We start from the raw sequence: 21,738 nt of genomic DNA, 5'->3' as shown, positions 1-21,738 counted from the left end.
TCACATCTTTCTCTGTCTCTCTCTCTCTGCCCCCTCTTCCTCAGACACACACACACACACACACACACATTCAATATTTAGGAAGGCTGGTGATGGGGGCGGGAAAGCTAGTGCAGACTACTGAGAACACAAAGATAAAAGCACACATGCCCAGACAAATGTCTTAGTCTGCAGTCTTATAACACTTCCCTGGGAGAAGCCCCATTGAACTCTGAGACTTACTTCTAAATAGACAGTACAGGATTGCACTGCAAATCAGGAAGGGGGACTGCAGATTAACTTTATTCAGGCACTAAACTATTTATGACCATTCTGAAGCTGCCATGCCTGAATAATAGCTGCAACCTCAAATGATTATGAATAAATTAGTATTCCTTTCAGCCATTTATTGCTGATTGACAGATGTTAAGATTTGAGAAATATTGAATACCAAAGTTCAGAATTATGAAAAGTTAGATTAACATTTCATGGGAGGTGTCAGTTCACTGAGCTTTTCACTTGAGCTGCCATGCTCTTTTATCCAAAAGTCTCTCTTTCCGCAGCAAATGTTTGCTGGGCCTGGGCCAATTGAATGTCTACAGAATTCACTCAGTATGGTGGTGGAATCTTATAGTATAGACGTCATTTTAAAAAAACCTCACGGTCTTTGTTGGCTTTACCTTTGCAAGAGATGAAATAGAACAAACCAGTCTTCATTTTCCAGACAGAGTCCAGAGCAGCAAATTAAACTCCTTCTCCAAGAACATACAAGGTGGCTATTGGTGCACTCACCTAAAGGCCTCTCCAGATGCAAAACATAACCTGACCTTCGTGTGCCAAGGCCCCGAGACCACCCCATTCCCTAGGTGAAAAAAACAGTCGAAACGCGGTATAATGATTTATGGGGTAAATTAAGGCCACAGCTTTATTGGTTACAGATGTGAAGGTTTGGCAATAGGCATTGGGTGAAGCCACCACTAATCCACTTCAGCCCATCTGTTGGAGGTCTGATGGTAAACCCAACTGGGGGTGGGGGCACCCTATGACTTACATCAAATAGGGGTGCCCCCAAGAGGTCCCTGTTTGAGGAGTGGTATGGCCCTAGCCCCTGTCTGAGCGCTGGACAGAAGCCACTCCTCCTGGATCCGCAGCTGAGTCTCAAGGCAGGTCCTGATCCACTGCTCTCACAAAGTTCCAACAAAAGGAAGAGGTCAATTAGCCTGGCAGGCCACAGTTTATTCTGTCCAAGTGCCCCTGTTGGTCAGTTGGTCCCGCACCCAGGGCAACGTCCAAGACCTCCTGCCTGCTCTTCGTTGGTTCACCAGAGCAGCTCAGAGCCCGTCCACAAAACTGCCTGCCTAGGAGGGCAAACAGACTTAATTCAACAGGGGAAAGTGTACATAGAGTAGAATGTTAAGAGCATCTGTTCAGCTTTCTGCCATTGAGAAGCTACGACAACTAAAAAGAGCTTGGTTGTGGTTGTGATGTGCCCCATTTTCTTTTTCCAAAAGCAGCCATGATTAATGTGCAAGTTCTAAATAATGCTAATCATAAAGATGAAGCCTGACTGCATTCCCCTTTTGGTCAAATGCTTTCTCATAGTCCCACATATAGCAGGCTAACCCTGGCTTCTTAGAATCATAGAATCTTAGCCTTAGAAGGGGCCCAAGGGTCATCTAGTCCAACCCCCTGCAATGTAGGAATCTCAGCTAAAGCATCCGTGACAGATGGCCACATGACCTGGAAAGCTGTCCCCTGGCCTGAAAGCGAGATGAGTGCCACACCCCATAGTCGCCTCTGACTGGCCTTAACCGTCCAGGGGTTCTTTACTTTTACCTTTTTTACCTTCCCCAGATAATGAAATGTATTCTAGAACTCTCTGGAATAGAGGCAAATGGTCATCAGCCCTCCCAGAATGTCCCTTGAAACATTAACATTGCCAATTGATTAGGGGGGAAATGCCTGGCTGTTGGGGTTTCTTTGCTTTGGGGACAATTCCCAGAAATGAACGGAGCAAGCTTGTTTTTCTCAACAGTTCTTCAAGCTGGCTGAGCGCACGAGGCTTCATTCATCAGATGGATGTGCTTTGGGACCTGCCTTGTGACTCAAAAGCCTCCTTCCTACTGCAACCAAGCCGTCTCCCAGTCTTGTTGTTTTTCATTTCACAAAGTGGCAACCTTATGATCCATGTAGCCCTCTGCTGCTGCCATGGGGTGACTCATCCGTGTGTTGGTGGTTCTGGGAAAAGGGAGGGTGTAGCTTTCCTGGGAAGGACAACTGAATGCAGCCTGTGGGCTTCACACCACCTTCTCTAGGTTTAGGGGACTTTCTGTCTGAACTTGATGGCTTACTTAGGATGCTGCCCACCTCTGAAATTCAGGATCACCATAATCACTCACACAGGTCCCTTGGCTTACAGAGGGCCTGAGGCAAAGAGGAGAGACTCCTCAAGAGGTAGCCTTAACAAACCACCAGGCTCTGCCTTGCCTGCCCCAATTCATATTACATAATCATGACATTGACCTGCCTTTAACATTTGAAATGTGCTACACACTGTCCACAGCCAGTGTTTACTTTTCTTTGAACAAGAGCACACTGCAGACTTAGACAGATCCCAGCAAAAAATTACAAAGACAGCCTATCTCGAGACACAATGGAGTGCACCTTGGCGGGGGGGGGGGACCAGCCCCAGGGTGCAAGCCTGAAGGTCCCCTCACTGATGTGATCCAAAGGAAAGCAGAGCAAGACGTTTGGCACCAGCTTGGCTTCAAGAGTTGCCGGAAGGAGGCATGCAAGGCACCATCCAACTGCCTTAAGGACTCTTTATAATGTTAGCCTAGATATATAGCTAGATACAGATAAATAAAGCAGAGCCTATAAGAAGCAAGCAGACTCTTAAAAACAGGCAGCAGATTCTCTGAGGGCAACTTGTGCAGCTTTCACAAAACCATATCCCCGGTTTCAGCTACAGACTCTCAGCTGTCTTTCTTCCAGGTCTGAGGCAAGCTGCCTGTTTCACTCATTCACCCCCTCTCACTGCAGAGCACCCACCTGAGACCCCACCCACGCTCATCTGAGAAAGCACCCAGTCGCTAGGAAAGAATACATTTTTGTCAAGGTTCTGATCGCTTATTCCCAGTGGTCAGGGCAGCCAAATTCACAACAGTATTATTAATAAGGTTTGCTAGTTTTTAAGAAGCTTTTGGCTAGTCAGTTCAATTTTCGTGAGTTATTTTAAAAAGATATCTTCTTAAGATATAGAATAGTAGAGTTGAAAGGGATCCTGAGGATCTTCTAATCCAGTTCCTAGCAGTGCAGGAATCTTTTGTGGGGCTCAAGCCCACAGCCCTGAGATCAAGAGCCTCATCGTCTACCAGCTAAGCTATCCCGGCTATATAGCAAACTTTAAATAAATGACCGCAGATCCAAAAGGGGCAGGCAATAAGAACTTGCCTCTAATCAGTGTCCTCTTTACGTGCCCTTCCTCTTGCTGTTCCAGAGCGATTATTCAAGTGACACCGACAGTGAAGACCATTTCCTTATGATGCCGCCTCGGGACCACCTCGGACTCAGCGTGTTCTCCATGCTCTGCTGTTTCTGGCCACTGGGAATTGCTGCCTTCTATTTGTCACATGAGGTAATGTAGAATTCTGCTATCTCAATTAGCAATGTGTGCAGGCATGCGCTGCCCTGTTTATGCTGAGGGCATGATGAAACCATCCATGGACTGGGCATACAGAGCTGAGTATGCAGGGGGCAGATGACCTTGCGCCTCCACTTTTATTTCTGTGTAGCAACTATTCCCCTCCCTGGTTTGATATTTCAAGCTTGCCTTATCGACTGTACTCAGGAGTTCTTTCTGTTTCATGAAATAGAGGAGATAAATTCTCAGCGCAGGTGCTTGGATGGCTTTACTTTAGGCTAAATATGCACAAGATTGTATTTAAGATAAGCTCATCATGCAAGAGGTTGGCTGTCAGAAGTAATAATTTAGAATTCTAAAGCTTAGCTTATTAAAATTTGATATATCACTGGAAGTTTCAGCCCTTCAAAAAAAGAGAATTGGGACTGAAAGACCAAGGGGAAATGTGGGTGCATGAAGCATAAGTTGAAAGCAAACACAATATACAGGATGTGGTTATTGCTTACATGGGGCAGAAGTTAATGGGGGCACTTTAATGTATAATGTCTATACTTCTTGGTGCATTTGAATTTGTAAGTACCTTAATTTTTCTTTCAAACTGAAGGGCTTTTGATCCTAGAATGCATTCAAGACCATTTTTGATGAGAGATCAAAAAAGCACTGAGGCTCTTTAGTGCATTTTCCCCACCTGCCAACATTGTGAATGCAGGATAGAACTGAGAATCCACCTGGTTCCTTCCACTGCTGTTTTTAAATGCCTGTGCAAGGCTGTGATCTAGTCCCCGTTTACCTGGGAAGGAGCCACATTGAATTCAGTGGAGCTTACTTCTCAGTACACATGTATAGATTGAACTATGAAACTCAAATCTTTGTTCTCTCACCTGACACCTTCCCTATTTCCCACCTCTCTCCTTCCATCGAGTGTCTCTCATGTTACACTGACTTGTGTTTTATATAGAGCACCTACTTTGTTTCAGCACTCTAGAAATAAAATTAAAGGGTGGAAGGAAGTCATTCAAATGTGCATTCTTGCTACTGTGAATTTGACAGTCACTTTATAGACTGATTTAAGCAACTGGCTTCCTTCTGTTGCAAAATCCCTAAAAATATACCCATTTTCACAAGCACATGGCACATATGATCATATAAATGTCACCAGCCCCTATGAACTGCTGTCAGGCTTGCCATTCTGCCACTTGTACAGTGCTATTACAAATACATTACTGCAGAGAAAACTAAAATAGTGGAGACATCCTAGGCTAATGAGTGAGGATGCTCTTAATGAGTGAGGATGCTCTAGGCAATAGACATTTAAAGATGATCGGTGCTGAAGGATCCAAGACCTTTACAAGGAAGTCTGCACTGTTATCTTTAATTCTGTCTGCTCTTGAACAAGCTGGCTTGCCCTGTGCTGCTGCTGATCGGAATCCCCCAACTTAGAATTCCGTTTGTGTTTTGTGCCTGCTTTTTATTTATTAAAGCTCTTGGCCTGCTACTGAAAACATTTCAGCCTGAAGACTGTGTTAAATTGGCTCATCAGTCATCTTGATGCCAACCACAGTCTGGCCAAGTATTTTTTGTTTTTTTTCTCCAGAAAGGAAAGTGCTGGAACTCATAGCCGCTGCAGAGGTGTCCTGCAGGACAGCAAAGGAGGGCTGATTTTGGGGGATGGCAGTGTCACTCCTCAAGGTCATGTGAGATAGATGTCTGTGGGGTCAGGTTTTCTTCTTCATCATCATCATTTAATTTGTATGCTGCTGCCTTTCCGTAGTTAAAACCATTCTCAAGACGGTCTACAACATGTAAAGATTTACGTAATTAGAAACGTGACAAAAGCAATTCCCCAGCCCAGGAGTCTGTTCAGCAGGCGCAGCTTTTGTAGCTGGAGTCAGTCAGGGTCTCGCCCTCCCAGGCCAGGTGGAACAAGGCCTGCAAGACAGGGGGTAGGTTTTCTAGGACTCACAGGCAAGATTTTGCCATTAACCATGGCAGAATGACCTACTCTAGTTACAGCATGCTACAGCATGTTTAAAATATTGATTTCTTCATTTTGGATTTAAAAAAATAGGGGTGGTCTTACACATGGGGCCTCCTTTACACGGAAAAATATGGGGTGTGTGGGTGTGTATACCACTGAAGATTTGAAAGCTTAAACCTCTGGCATTCTACATGCAAAGCAGGTGTTCTGTTATGACCTAGCATGGCACATAGAAAAGTGTTCCACCTGGCCTTTATTAGCCGAGCAATAATTTAGCACACCATGTTTATTTAGACATGCTTGTCTTAACATTATAATAGTTTAAGTGTTATCATTTAGATGCTCAGTTATAATATCGCAAATTAACTCATCAGTAATTTTAAAACAGAACAGCTGCAGTGTAATTGCCTTTCACCATTTATGTTCATAAAAAATGCAGTTGACAGGAGTTGAAGAACCACAGCCCCACTAAATGAAGCATCCAGGCAATGCAGGATAAAGCACATTATTGTAAAAGAGATGTCAAAATTATTTGACATTTAAGAAGTGGGGCTGCAGCTTAATGTGGCTCATCTGTTTATGCCAAAAATGGATGCCAGGTGGCAAAGACAACTAAATTACTAACTCAGAAAGTCCTATTCAATGCACCAGTTTGTCTGTGACGGGGCAATCCTTTATCCTCCTGTGCTTGATGGAATGGATCTGACTTTGTAGTGTTTGGCTATTTCTACCTTAGCAACAGCTTTAAAAGCCCAAACTATACAGTATACTTAAAAAAAAAAAGTCTAAAAAAATCAAATTTCCTCTTTAAAGTTGAAGAGTGCACCATATCCAGGTTTACTAAAGTGAGCTTTTCCTCCCCCTACAGACAAACAAAGCCATTGCTAAAGGGGACTTCCACCATGCCAGCTCCAGTTCACGACGAGCCCTCTTCCTGGCTGTGCTGTCCATCACTATTGGAACAGGCATCTATGTGGGGGTTGCCGTGGCGCTTATAGCGTACCTGTCCAAAAACAATCACATATGAAACTCAAAGAAGTGGACTGCTGTAGAAAGCCACAGGAGGCCATGACATTTCAAATATCACTTGTTTTGATGGTACGAAGGGCTGCTGTAATTTTGTACGATTTGAATTCTGAAGAAGAATGTTCAGGATCTATACACCCCCTCCAGCTCACTTTGAAGGTTGGCAGTACAGTCATTGCAAGAAGCCAAGAAATGATGCAGGTTCTTTCCTGAGAGCCAGATATACGTCTTCAGAGCCCGTTGCTGTCCTGAGCTGGACCAAACCCAAAGGGAGCTCTGTCGCATATATACCCTTGAACATGAGGTTCATCTGTCAAAAGGTGAGAGGCATCTGAATGTAGAGACCTAAAGCTCTACACAGCTGACTGTTTCCTACATAAGAAAGGCGATTCCTCCCTCGGCTTTGGATGATTGAGAAGATGAAACAGCTGGTTCAGTGCATATTCATGACCATGGCTCAAATATTACCTGCAAAGTGAATGCCATATAGGAATAGCAGGAGCCCTATAGGAAAAGAACAAACTCAAAACGATACGTTCTTCTGGTCCATCACATCCAGAGGTGAGGCAAAATGAGGTGGCTGCCTGAGGGCAACCGATTTGGGGTGTTGAACTCATGGAACAAAGCTGTTGTGAAAGCTTCCTGTGCAAGCTGCGTTGAAACCAAAATGAGGTGTGCAGAAGTACAGTCATGTTCTTGTGCAGCTCCTGTTCATTTCAGTGGAGCTTACATTGAGCTTCTTGGTGCATTGCTAACGAGAGGATTTGTCCCTCTCAGGTGCCAAAGTGTCTTGGGCTGGCCCTGATCCCACTCTGAAAATGACTGGCTTGCAAAGCATGCAGCTCTTTCTGGCAGCATCTCTCTTAACCAAGGGGCCTCTCCTGCAACTAAATATAAGAAGCCTGTCCACAGATTTCATGACAAGGCATGGAGTTCCACATCACAGCATGGACCAAGAGGTCTGGTTACAGGACCCTGGAGTGTCAGCCTGATGGCACAAACCTTAATTCTTGGTTTATGGACTTTCAGTCATGCTGTGATACATTCCCCAGTGGCGTAGCATGGGGGGTGCAGGGGGGGCCGGCCGCACCGGGCGCAACATCTGGGGGTTAGGGTTGGGGGCGCAAATCCACGGGTTAGGGGGCGCAAATCCACAGGTTAGGGGGCACAAATTACTTGCCTTGCCCCGGGTGCTGACAACCCACGCTACGCCACTGACATTCCCCATTCTCTAGTTGCGATGTTCGCCTAAAATAAACTCAAGTGGGCAATGGGCATATTGAAAAGAATTAATTAATATTAAAAATCAACTGAAAATAATATTTATTTTGTGTATTACTGTGCTTCTATGTCTTTGATGTTCTTCTGATCTCCTGAAGCAACATCTTACCTAGCATTTTGCAGATTTCTGTGAAACCACTCGTTGCAATGAACCATTGTATTTATCTCTATTTATTGCTTTTAATCAAGGCTGTTAATCTAAGGTCCTGTTAACACTGAATTTGTTTATTTTCCATTTTTAAAAAGTGCCACTTGAAATTAAAGGGCATACAGATGTGGAACTATTTTTGTGCAAGTTTAGGAAGTTCATTAAAAATATAAGAAATGCAGATGTTGGTTCATGTAATTTGCCTACTTGTTATAAGGGGAGCAGGTGGCTTTTACCTTTTACCTGCTTGATAGATCTTGCACAGTCAGTTAGCAAAATGGGAACAGACTACTGTCAACTGTGACAAAAGTGATGAAAGACAGCCATTTTACAAGATATCCTGCAGGAAACTTTTATCCATATATAAAGCCCATACCAATATCAAGAGACTTTGTTATAAAATTCTGGGCCTTTACCACAACCTCCCTCACTAAATTACAGGGCATTTTATTTGGGGTATGTATATGTTTCTACACAGTATTTATTTTTTATAATATTACAGATACATTGCTCAGTATAAAACCAATCCCTGAAAAATCACTTGATGGAGTTGGAGGTAGAACTTTAATTTGAGTCTGCCAGTTACATTCCTAACCACCGTGCCTTTGAGGGAAGCTTTCTATCTCTTCTGCTTGGAACTTTTAGTGGCTATGGGATGGCTGCTAGTAACACAGTTTACTGGGCTTTTGATTTGATGCTTTCACTGTGGTTTGCAAGATGGGTGGAAATGCTGTCCAGTTGTGATGATTCGCACAGAAATTGTCAATACCGGTTGTTTCCATTGTGTAATATGTGGGTGTGGTGACTGCTGGCTCAGTGTAATAAGAATGTAGCATGCATATGTAGGCTTGCCCCAGTTGGGGTGCAGCAAACCATGCTGCAGTACAGTGGTCATCTTGCCCAGATCACACAATCATTCCACAGCTACTTGTTGTTCCCACAATAATCCTATTATTTATTTTTTGCCTTGCCCTACAAGGTATATTCTCTCACAAGGCCGTTTCCACATATCATACCTACCCTGCTTTACAAACAGGGTCCTAGAGCTGAGAATGCTACTTGTCCAAGTCCACATTAGAAATGGATTGTGAAGCCAGAACTCCCAAAGGAAAGCCACCAATCCACATGTTGATTCCACCACCACCACTGCAAAAAAATCTTTTGAGGATCATAATATTTTTTTCCTAATTACTCAAACTTAGTTCTGTAGTTTTGAAATATCACATGGATTTGTCTGCAGGAGAACCTCTGTCACGATAGAGGAGTCTCTGGGATATCTTCAGATCTGACTCTTGGTTCGCACCTGACAAAACCTGTTTGGTCTTGCTGGTTCACCATGCAAACTAACAGGACATCCTAGAAAGCACACAACCATCTCCCCACATTACCTGCACCCAGTGCTTTCTTCTAAAAAGAGAGGTACCTGCCATGAAGTTGTTGCAGTAAGTTCCACACTTTTTAATAACAAAAAAGAGGTGCTGCTACTGCATCCCCTCGAGTCCCCCCTGAGAAAAAGCACTGTCTGCACCCTTGTGGGTCATGTTGGGAAGCAAAAAAACAAAGGAGTAAACCCTATACAAATCCAGAGTGGATTCCCTAAGACGGTTGGACAGTTGGTGTCTTGTACACTTCCTTCCAGCAACTCCTGTAGTCAAACTGGTGCCAAACGTATTGCTCTGCTTTCCTTTGGACCATGCAAGGCCAAGAGCAGGGTCCTGTTGTCTGGGTGGTGGGAATGCAAGAAAAACATTGCAGGAGGCAGCAGTTACGATTTACCTGTCTCTGCAGCCACAGCAGGTGCTGTGATTCTCTAGTGGTTTGACTTCACCTTTGGAGGCACCCTCCATTGTCTCTTGAGACAGACGGATGCCAACAACAACAGGAGAACATCATAAGTTACTTTTCAGGAAGCTGCCAGACATTGCCATATAAACTTTTGCATGCTAACTTAGAAGTAAATCCCACACGCCATGAGAGCAACCCTATATAACCCTATATAAGTGGAATTTGAAACCAGAGATTCCTATTTTGATTTATTGTATTTTAATTCTTAAAAAACCCTGAAGCTAAAACAGAATTGTGTGCAATTTACTACTGCACAATGAAGCACATGAACTAGCAGGAGATACTAATGCTTAAAAGTAGGACTAATTCATGCCCCTCTCTCGCCAGTATGGAAAAAGCAGTTTCAGGGATGGTGAAAACCCCTCAGAAAATACTACCAGCCTGGCATTAAGAAGGCTTCGGGTATCCCTGACAAGCAACAAAATGTGTTGTCGTGAGTAAGGAGCAGCCTTTGCCACTCCAGAAAGCTTCTTTGCAAGCATCTCAGGTGGAGTGCATGAGTTGCCTTTCAAAAGAGAACAAGACATAAATCAGGGGCTCTCTTTTGAAAGATGGTAGAGAAGAAGAATGCAGTGCTCTGTATGGGAGCCGTAATTACGCAGTTATGTGTATGCAAGCAAAGGTTGCCATATGTGAGCTTTGATAGTGCCAGGAAAAACAAACGGAAAATAACTGGATTTTCTTTACTCAATAACGCCTTGATTGGCGGATAGGCATTGGGTAAGCCTAGTCTTGGTTGGAGGGGAAGTTGTAGCCTCCATTTGCCCTTCTCGGGTGAGCAGCTTTGCAGGTGGGTCCCAGGCCTCCACTGTGAACCAGCTTATTGCAGGCCGGATCGTCCTGCGCTGCCGAATTGGACAATGGTGGCAGGAATTTAGAGGGTTTTCCCCTGGGTGCAGGACCAGCTGACCAATAGCAGCACTTGGCCTTGTGCCCAGAGCAAGGATAAATGCCCGGCCTGCTGGACCTTTCGGCCTCTCATGTGTGCACTTAAATCTGAATTAAAAATCTGGATCAGATATGAAACAAGAATCTGCCTGCAAGTGGAGACATGCACAAAATTCTCTTCACAAAATTTTCCCTACATATCATGCTGCGTGTGTGTGTGTGTGTGTGAGAGAGAGAGAGAGAGAGAGAGAGAAAGAAAGAAAGAAAGAAAGAAAGAAAGAAAGAAAGAAAGAAAGATGGATGGATGGTGTATTCCTACCCATCGCCCATCAAGCATGTATGCAGTCAAGCTTTGAAACAGTGTATATGCACACAAAAGTCTGAAGCACCCAACCAGCATCCCATGTCTGTTAATTCATACAGCCATTTGGGGTTTACACCCTTGTCAAACATGACATTCACCTGTGTCTGGAGCAGGAAGGGCTATTGTCCTTCTGCCAGCATGCATAGAGTCAAGATTGTGAGATCTTATCAAATGATCCAAGGTATGGAAGGGGATTTCAGCAAGTGCCACATTATGCAGGAATGGGGGGGGGCTGCTAAAATTCTCTATTTCAAATACAACAGCTAAAGGAACAGGAACCAGCATGACCTTTGCATGTTGCTGTAAATAGCTATATATTCCCTACAAAGGAGCAGGGTAGATCTATCGTTCATTTGTGTCTCTAGCATACAAGATTGGATCTACAGATTAATGGGAGCAACAAGATTAAGAAGGTTTGTAAAGAGACAGATTTTCAGATGAGAAGTTCCCAGTGCTAACTCTTCCTGAAAAGACTGCTCGGAACTTTCCTTGGCTCAGCGGAAGGGGAAGGAAAATTTGATTTTTTTCTAAAGAGGCGCGTGTTCCAGGCAGACAGGCTCTTCAGTATTCAGACTTTGTATTACAGGCACAATGCCTCCTGCACTCAGGAAGAAAAATGCAACTGTCTGAGCTGGATCTATCCACATACAACATCAATATATCACATATGTGCCCATTGTTCTTGTATTGCTCAGTGCTCAGTGACTATTATGCTGAATTAACAAACCCTGTATAAAAACACACCTCATTATAGCATTAATGGAACTAACTATTCCCATCGCGTGAATGCTCACAACTGCAAGCACTGCAATCAGATAATCAACCACAGATTCCAAAATAAACTGGATAGTCAAGTTCTTTTGGAAACTTGACCCTCATTAGGATTCTTATCCACTGATTATTCTTTCCTCTCACTCCCCCTCTTTTGCTTGCTGGTGACAATTAGGGTTTTCGTTGTTCTCCTGGAGGGGTGTTGTGGCGGCCAGCAGAGCCAGACCAGAGTCGGGTGATGCAGTCCCCCTGAAATTCCACCAGAATGCTGGCACCTCTCTCTGATTGGCTAGAAAGTCAGCTCGTCACAGAAGGGGGAGGAGCAGCACTTTGGGAGGGAGAATAAAAGGAGCAGTTTCTGAGGGAGAGACTTAGATAAGGCTAAGGTTCAGGTTAAGACAGGCATAGGCAAACTCGGCCCTCCAGATGTTTTGGGACTACAATTCCCATCATCCCTGACCACTGGTCCTGTTAGCTAGGGATGATGGGACTTGTAGTCCCAAAACATCTGGAGGGCTGAGTTTGCCTATGCCTGGGTTAAGAGATAGGGCTGGATTTAAGAGGAGAGATAGGGAGTAGGATAGGATTTGATTGAGGGAGAACTGGTTCTCAGTTAAGTTAAACATCCATACTGAGGAGACTTGGATAGGGAGACTGGGTTGAGGGTCTGGGAAAGGTATACAGGCCAGAGTGTTCTGGGAGGGTTGTGACTGAACTGGGAGAGGTAGAACCTGTGAGAATAGAGGCTCCCTGGGTCTCGGTATAGCCAGGATGGGAGAGTTTGTCTAGTCCAGAAGACTCCCAAGCCAGTCACAAGGGGTAAGGGGATCCCCTGGGTCTGTTATACCGTTTGGAATACCTCAGGTGCGGGATTGCTGAGAGAGTGGGCAACTGAGGAAAAGTGTCCCTCACTCATGAACCAAAGTATTAATCGGTGAAGGAAACTGTATGATGTTAAAAGTATTTAACTGCCATAATTAAGTAACAGAAACTGAAGTATAACAACTGATTTTGAGTAAAGAGAGGTTAAGAGAAACTCTGATTGTAACACTGTGTTACAGTTACACACGAAAGCTCATACCAAGAACTAACTTAGTTGGTCTTTAAGGTGCTACTGGAAAGAAAAATTTTTTTTTGTTTACACTGTGTTACAGTGAGACATCTTATAGTTAATTAAAGTACCGTAAATAAGTTAACATCTACCTGAAAGACCACATTTCCTGACCCACTTTGTTTCAAAACCTTCATTTTGTTTAATAAAATTTTCTTGTTTGTTTGATCATTTTATGCCCGAGGCTCTAATCATAAAGTTTTCCCTCCCACAAGTCCCCCACTAGACATCCTGTGGTAAATTTGTAAAGCTTTGTATTAATTGGTGTACAGTGAGGTGTGTGCATTATATTTAATAGGGGACAGTTAGCAAGGTGAGTCTGCCACATTATTAACTGGTGATAAGCAGTTGGATCCAAGTGTTGACTCATGTTCTCACCTCAAAACCAGAGAACCTAGAACTCCTGTTTGGAATCTCCATTTTGGAGTCTGTAATTCCATTAAAGTCTCTCTCCACTACTGATGAACCTTCTGCAAACCTTTTCACCTTTCATAACAAGCACAAGTTTGCCTGTGCATATACTGTCAGAGAGGCGGCCAGCAATAACTCACACAGAGTATGTGGAGCTAACTCTTAACACCCTGGCTTCTTCACCAGCGTGCCTCATCGCTGCCTTTCCACTCCCCTCCTCTCCTGCTTCTTTCTCTACTTCTGATGCTGGACTGTTCTCTTCCGCAGCCTCTCCCTGCTCATTAAACCTCCTAAACTACCTTCTCAGCTTCCTCTTCTCCCTGTGTCCACCCATCCTCACCACCAGTCCCCAGGCTCTGAACCTTCTTCCTTTGGAGGTTCTCCAGATGGTGCCTCCTACCATTTTTCTGTGTCCACCCAGTTCATGACAATGCTCACTGAATTGTATTTTTTCTCAAACAATAGCCTTGTGTATCCCAATAACATTTTAGCTTACTTTTTGAGGAGATGAACAGATGGCTTTATGTTTTGTGTATATCAAAATCTGAGGAGCCCTTGAGAAATGGTGGGGGGAAGTGAGGTGTTATGGACACTGGAAGCGCTGGAGCAACACAGCATGGCAGCCACAGCACTTACACTGCTAACAGACTTTATTAATGAAAGTAGGAAAGAAAAACAAAGTATTACCAGTTTGTATTACAAACAAATCCCAAAGTGACCAAGTCACTGGGAAAAATTGAAACCTCTGACGGACAGATATAGAGACAAGGGGAGCTTGCTGCTGGATGCAACATCGTCACTGGAGGCTTGGGTAATTTTGGTGGCTAGGAGTGCCTTTTCCCCGCTACTTGCCCAAGTCCACATTAGACGTGCTGCAGTCATAAGCACAGTAACATGGAAACACACCCTGTTAGCTTACTTTTGAGTAAGCATGCTTAGGATTGGTTAAAACATTCAATACATTGTGTGTGACATTTCAAAGTATAATTTATTTGGGCCCAAAAAAAGAGTGTTGCCTGCTTCACACATTAGGTGTGCACACCTAAGATTTTTAAAGATGCATCTTTAAAAATATCTTTGCAAACAAATATATTATACACAAGTGCTCAGCAGGAAAGTGTGATTAGAATGGTGGAAAAGCGGGCAAGACTTTTGTATCTTTAATAGGTGTGTAGAAGAGGGGAAGTTCAGCATGTAAGGTACACCTGTTGGAATACCCTCTTCTACATTCCTATTGAAAGCACAAGAGTGCTATCCTTTTCCTCACCTGCCCCTTCTACTTGTGATTTGCTGCACCTGCCTGTACAGTGTATTTATTACTCAGTGGCAAATATGTGTCTCCGCTTAGTGTGTGAAGTGGCCCAAGCAGGAAGATTGTAAATGGATTTCTGTGTGCATCTGAATGGGTGTATGACTCTGAACAGTGAGGTAGCCAAGTTTAAATGGACAAAAAGGGAGGGGGCTCTCAAAGCAGAAAGTGGCAGAAAGGCCCCAAAACTTTTAATACAGCCCTGCACAAAGGGATCTGGAATGAATGTAGGACTGACAAAGGTTAGTTTAAGAGCACAGCTTTCTTCTTGAAAGTTATGAATGCTCCAGAAGAATAACAGGAAAGTCGCTTTAAGATATTAGCGTCTACATTTACTGCAAGTGAGTGGATGTGAATATGTCAAACTACCTTCAACAGTTTAAGGTTTAGCTGGGTGTATGAACCCCACATCGATCCTTTCCTAAAAGAGCTGTTCTATTGTTGCTTCATAGACTTTATGTAAGGCATAATATCTATTAATAAATAGCCTGGCGGCTTGCTTATCGCAAATAACTCTGCTGGCTGGAAGGCTCCTTCCGCATTAGAATCTGCTGTCCTGGGGGTGTTGAGTGGGGTGTAAGAATTCCACCACTCAGCTTTTGCCGCTTCGCAAGGGCTGGCAGATTTGCGAGGGCTGCTACAGCAGATCTGTCTGGATCTGTGGAGCCCTCCCTGACTGCAAATCCAATATTCCCCATGTTCATAATGCCTGAGCAGACAGTGTATTGAACTTCACAGGGAAAGTTAGTGCCTCAGCACATTTCTGCACATTGTTTAATCAAGCACCAATTAAGAAGAAGTCTGCCAAAAAGGATGCTCTTTCACAGTCTGTTTGTTAACACTCTACAGACTCTTGTTCCTCAGCATATGGAAAGTCATTTATTCCCAAAGAAATGTGGCGATGGGAAATAAATTCTGCACTGAGCTTTTGGGAAGCTGGCTGTTGTGCTGCACCATGCAAATTTTAAAACTGCATGTTTACAAGTGTGAATTTGTTTTCTAAAATAGTGAAATCAGTCACTCTTAGGAGCAATAGGCTTAGTGCACACATGAACACAGCACAGACAGTAATCCTTTACAGGAAAAATATATTAAATTAAAACAGACCTTAAGCTGGGAACTTGTTTACAAAATTAGTTTTCTTTTATCTCTTTGGAGAGCAAGTGGCCCAAATCAGTGGCGGCAAAAACTTTCCTACAGCCTTTGAATCAACCCTACCCTCTGGAATCAAGCATTGCTAGAGAACTGGTACATGTAAACCTCAAAAGAGGCACTGTGGGCTCCTGCCCCATTTTATGTCTGAAGGCAAATGAAAGCGTGTTAAGACGCTGCACTGTCAATGTTGGTGTCATAGTACAACCATAGTGTCACAGGGCTGAGATGGGCAACTTCAGAATTCCTCAGAAGCCTCTGTATACAAATCTAAAACCCACACTGCTGGTAATGGTCTCCCAAAAGTGCTCAGCCATGGCTGAGGGATGGTAAACAGAAACCCAAGAAGAGAGATAACATTCAAGTGTGGAATATCTACCACTCAACCTCTTTGTAAACATGTTCTTTTCTTAAAAATGAAACAGTGGGACATCCCCATCCCCACTCCAAAACCTTATTTAAATGCCTCTTAAATTTCTTGGTGGACTAGAGTTATACTATCTGCCTCCAGATATACCATCCCTTCCTTGTCTGTATCACTTTATGTCAAGGGATTCTAAATACTTTCCACTCTGGCACTTATACAGCAGCACTAGCTCAAACCTTTGTAAAACGCTCCTGCGATGCATCTGGTGGATGCTAATTATAGGGCCACCTACCAAAGCAATGTTCTGAACAATAAGATTGGAGCATTACTCATCTTTCCTTTAGGATGTCAGTTATTATGTTAAAAGATGGTGAGGTGTTTGGAACCGAGTTTTTTATGTAGGGCTTATCCACACCAGAGTTTACTGTGGGTTTCAAGATGATTGTGTTCCCATTTAATTTTTGTAGTCCACATGATGCTACACCAAAAAACCCACTAGTATCTATGTCCCCCCCCCCCTGTAAATTTGGGTTTACCTGATATGGGGCTAATCCACTAACTTGGGTAGAAATGGACTCCAAATTAGTCAAGTGTTTTGGGGTGGATGGATCAACAGTCACTTTCTTCTATTCCTCTTTCCATGCCCACTCCTTCCTCAGTGCATATATATTTTCTTCCTGGCATGCTACTGAACAGAAGAGAGAGAGAGAGAAGATTCCTCAGATTTGCATAAAACTGCGGAAGCAAACCAGATTAAAAAAATATCCACCAGATATTGCACAGGAATCTGAAAAGTGTATTTTTATTAGTTTTCCAAATTATTACAAATCAAACCAAATTACTTTAATTTAATACAATTTCTTTTAAAAAATCAGGTTTCCCGCTCCTGTTGCAAACATATGTCCATCATTTCAAACAATTGTGACACATGAGGGGGGCGGGGCTTCTGAGTCAAGCACCTCTGGTTTGGCATCAGTGCCAGATGGGTGTCCTCAAGGCCGAGTTTCTGGGCTTCCTCACTGATGCTGACGGCATCCGCCCATCTCCATCCAAGGCAGCCAGCATCTAGAACACTCCACCATCACATTCTAAGCAGGAGCTGCAGGCATTTTGGGGACCCTTGAACTTTTATCATTCCATCCTGCCACACAAGCTGTGGTGGAGCCCCTGCACCAGCTCATGGACAAGAAGTCCCCTTGGGCCTGGGGCCACACACACGGCGACACCTTCTCTGCTACAAAGGGCCTCCCTTCCTCAGACAGTGTGCTCGCCCACTTCAATGAGTCCCTGCTCGTGGTACTCACCTGTGATGCTTCCCCATACAGCTTCAGCGCTGTGCTCAGCAACTGCTCGCTGGCTGGCCAGGAGGCTTTGGTTGCCTATTGCTTGTGGACCTTGTCAGCCGCTGAGTGGAACTGTGCCCAAATTGACAAGGAGGTTGTGGCGGTCGTGGCTGGAGTAAAGAGGTTTCACTGTTATGTACTGAGCTGAAACCTAGAACAATAGGATCCAGAATGCAGCAGTCTGATTGGTCCGCAGGAGCCACCCAATCCAGCTCCAGGTGGAAGTGAATCAGCGACCTGATTGGCCTGCAGGAGCAGCCAATCAGGCTCCTGAGGAAGTGAATCCGCAACCTGATTGGCCTACAGGAACAGCCCGGAATTAGCCAATCATGCAGGGCCCATTGTGTAAATAATGTATATATAGCTAGACGTTTTGGGGGAAGTTTCATTCATTGCTACTATGAGCTGAATAAAGAGCATGAAATTCACACTTGACTCCGAGTATATTTCATTCACGATTACCTCTATGGCCACCACTTCACAATAATCACAGACCACAAGCCACTGCTGGGCCTCTTTGCACCAGACCCCACAGATCTTGTCCCCCGCACGCTCTGGTGGTTCATCTTCATGGCCCCCCATGACTACTTGCTGCAGCAGCACCCCAGCAAGCCCACTGGCCACACACAGCTGAACCTTGCCCTTGGGTCATGCTTGAACCCACCTACATTTCAACAACCATGTTCATTAGGCTCCAACCATAGCAAAACCTTGCTGTCCCACCAGGTGCCATCCTTTTGTGGTTCCTCCATCTCACCAGGCTCTGCTTCCTATAACTAGAACATGGTATTGTTAAATCTGTTTTTAATATGTCTATGCAAATTTTATCACTGTAATATTTTTTTTACTACGTTGTGAATACTTTGGGACTTTTTAGTGGGAGGTGTTTTACTAAACCTAATTTCTGTACTAGAGCCTATACAGTGGTACCTCAGGTTACATACGCTTCAGGTTATATATGCTTCAGGTTACAGACTCCGCTAACCCAGAAATAGTGCTTCAGGTTAAGAACTTTGCTTCAGGATGAGAACAGAAATCGTGTTCTGGCAGTGCAGCGGCAGCAGGAGGCCCCATTAGCTAAAGTGGTGCTTCAGGTTAAGAACAGTTTCAGGATAAGAACGGACCTCCGGAACGAATTAAGTACTTAACCCGAGGTACCACTGTACAGGATAATTGATAGAGATCCACATACAGGATATATTCTTTTGTGTTTGAGCTCTCCCCCAATCTGTTCATTCCTTCCACAACTTTACTGAGGTCTGCTCTGGGTGGCGGCAATCACCCCAAAAATCTCACCCACCATGAGTGGCATTTAGATCAGCCCTTGTCTTTCACTGCCAATAGATGATTATCTGAGCCAGAGATACATTATCACTCCTTTGTCATTTTACAATTACCTGATTGTTACCTGACATTGTTCAAAAATATAATAATCACCTCAAGTGTTGCTATGACTACATCCTAAATGAATGTTCTGCAGTGCTCAGAGCGAGGACTTTTGTTGGACTGGCGCTGCCTAAAGAAAAGTTGCTAAAGAAATAACTAGCAGCTTTCAGACAGGGTTGCCCAGTCTGAGTATGACCTGGAGTTTTCCATATTTTCCCACTTTCCGCAGTGTCTTCAAGGAAAGTGCATGACCCTTTTCCCCCACCAGGCCATACTCATTCCACCTCACTAGACTCCCCTCTCTAACCAACAGTGATCAATCCTTAACAGCCAGGGCTATGTGGAGAAGGAAAATGGGAGGATACTAGCTGCAAAAAATTAAAAATGAAGAGATCTCAGAAATAAGCAGATGATGTAGCCCAAACTTTTCCAACCTGGTGCCCTCCTGATATTTTGGACTACAGCTCCCATAATTACCAATAATTGGCATGCTTTCTAGGAGTGATAGAGCTGTAGCCCTAAACATCTGGAGGACACTAGGCTGAGGAAGGTTGAGGCAGCCCAGGGCAGGCGCTTGCCACAAGCATTATACTTGTCTGAAATGCCGAAATTGACAAACAAAATTATTGTAGAAAAGATGAAGAAAAGCAGCCTCCTAAAGTAGGGAAATAAAATCATGTTGTTCAGTAAAATCTGTGGGTGTTATAATTGTGCAAACTCAAACTACAACACACTTCCTTCTTTAATAACAGCTCAGTGTTGTGTTTGTTCAGCTTGTCTATTACCAAAGAAGAAATTAATGATATTATTATGGTCCAAAAACATTCCCTGAGAGGCTCCAGCTTATTATTATATATTATATTATATTATATTATATTATATTATATTATATTATATTATGTTTTCCTTTGTACATTTCTCAAAAGCTCTTGTAATTTGACCAAGGTATGATTTCCTACAAGGGCATTTGATAGCATATACTGTACCAATAAGTGCTGCAGCTACATAGGATGTATTTTTGGGGCTTGTATGTCTTTTAATCCACAGGAACAGAAAATGAGTTTTCTTAATTGCATACTTCTGATATATGCAGTGAGCAGACCTGGCACTGTCCTGTCCACAGTCGAAAGTGCAGTGTTCTCAACCCTGATGTTCTCTTGTGCTCTCAGTCTGACTGAGTTTCCCCAAACCTAAGATTGTAAGTGACCCTTATTCAAACCTTGTGCATCTTTGGTTGGACTTTATTTATAGTGTAACTTAAAGACATGTCTAGGTCTTGTCATATCTTAAAGACAAACAGATTTATTATGGCAAAAGCTTTTGTGGATTAGAATCCACTTCATAAGCTATATGAAGAGTTACTATTTTCTTATGCAAATGGTTGCCATATGTCCTCTTTTTCCAGGACAAGTCCTCTTTTTCATGATGACAGTTGCCATAGAGATCCATAGTTAAAAGTAGAAGTCGGCAAATGTGTCCTCTTTTTTGCTCTTCAAAACATGGCAACCTTATTTTTTAATGTTAACACAGACATTTTAACATTGGTAAGTGGGATGAGACCCCATTATCTAAATTTAGGCCACTGGTAGCAGGACTGAACTTCTTAGCCCTCGTTATACATTATTCAAGTGAAGGCATAACAGGTACAAAGGGCTGCATCCCTGTCCCCAGTGATGGGCAGCTGGCCCTGATGCTGCTATTCACACATTAGGGTGAACATCTTAATTGGGGAAGCCTGTGTGTATTTTTACCCAAGTCCTGGAACCTAGAACAACCACGGAAGTCCACAGAAGGAGACTTGCACCTCAAGCATCCACACTAATGTGAGGCAAATTCTACCTGAATTGCCCATTCACACGAATAACATGTGAAGTCTGGAATAAGGGACTGTCCCTTCAAATAAGGGACGCCTGACAGCTATGGTGAAGGGAGCTGTTTGATGTTCCTTTTTTCTAAGAACTGTCACTTTAAGGACAGTTGCATAGTGGTGGGTTGAAATGTTCTCCCACTGGTTTCTGAAAACTGCTTTTTCCAATATTGGAGTCCTATCCCTTTATCCTAGAATCATAGAATCATAGAGTCATAGAGTTGGAAGAGACCACAAGGGCCATCGAGTCCAACCCCCTGCCAAGCTGGAAACACCATCAGAGCACTCCTGACATATGGTTGTCAAGCCTCTGCTTAAAGACCTCCAAAGAAGGAGACTCCACCACACTCCTTGGCAGCAAATTCCACTGTCAAACAGCTCTTACTGTCAGGAAGTTCTTCCTAATGTTTAGGTGGAATCTTCTTTCTTGCCTAAATCAGTGGTTTTCAACATTTTTGAGTCCACAGCTCTCTTGACCATCCACATTTTTCTGCAGCTCCCCTGTGGAAGCCACTTGCACTAAGGTTCTGTTACAGGACATGCATAAGTGGGGATTTTCCCATTCCGCAACACCACTTTTCGGTGCTATTTTTGGCACGTGATTAAGTGGGAATGCATGTGGGAACCCAAGCAGCGTCACTGCTCTGCAGGGCCAAACTGACACTCTCCACATGGGAGACCCAGCCGGCCTTTCCCGAAATTAGTGGGCACATGGTGGGCGAGGCAGGAGTAGAGGGAAAAAACAAGGTTAAGATCAGAAGCAGAAACATTTTGTTATTGTGAGGAAGGAAAGCTTTTTCACATCATTGGATGGGTAGTGTAGGAGTCTGAGAAATTAATGACATAAAACCTTAGGTTGCAAGTCTAAG

General features: G+C 43.7%; 1 protein-coding gene and 1 long non-coding RNA gene across 4 annotated transcripts in view; one reads left to right on the top strand and one right to left on the bottom strand.

The window, feature by feature from the left end:
• Positions 1 to 7,141, top strand: part of SYNDIG1 (synapse differentiation inducing 1) — a 28,584-nt gene extending 21,443 nt beyond the window's left edge. For all 3 annotated transcript variants that reach the window (XM_083624504.1, XM_083624506.1, XM_083624505.1), the window contains exons 3-4: positions 3,479 to 3,616; positions 6,469 to 7,141. In XM_083624504.1, the coding sequence (XP_083480630.1) occupies positions 3,479 to 3,616; positions 6,469 to 6,627 (297 nt within the window). In that variant the 3' untranslated portion in view covers positions 6,628 to 7,141. The remainder of the gene's footprint in view (positions 1 to 3,478; positions 3,617 to 6,468) is intronic.
• Positions 1 to 21,738, bottom strand: part of LOC310767488 — a 111,753-nt gene that overhangs the window by 84,922 nt on the left and 5,093 nt on the right. The gene's annotated exons all lie outside the window — the stretch shown is intronic.

This window comes from Podarcis filfolensis (genome assembly GCF_964270895.1).
Source record: "Podarcis filfolensis genome assembly, chromosome: 7".
NCBI lineage: Eukaryota > Metazoa > Chordata > Lepidosauria > Squamata > Lacertidae > Podarcis > Podarcis filfolensis.
This window is presented reverse-complemented; position numbering and strand designations above follow the sequence as displayed.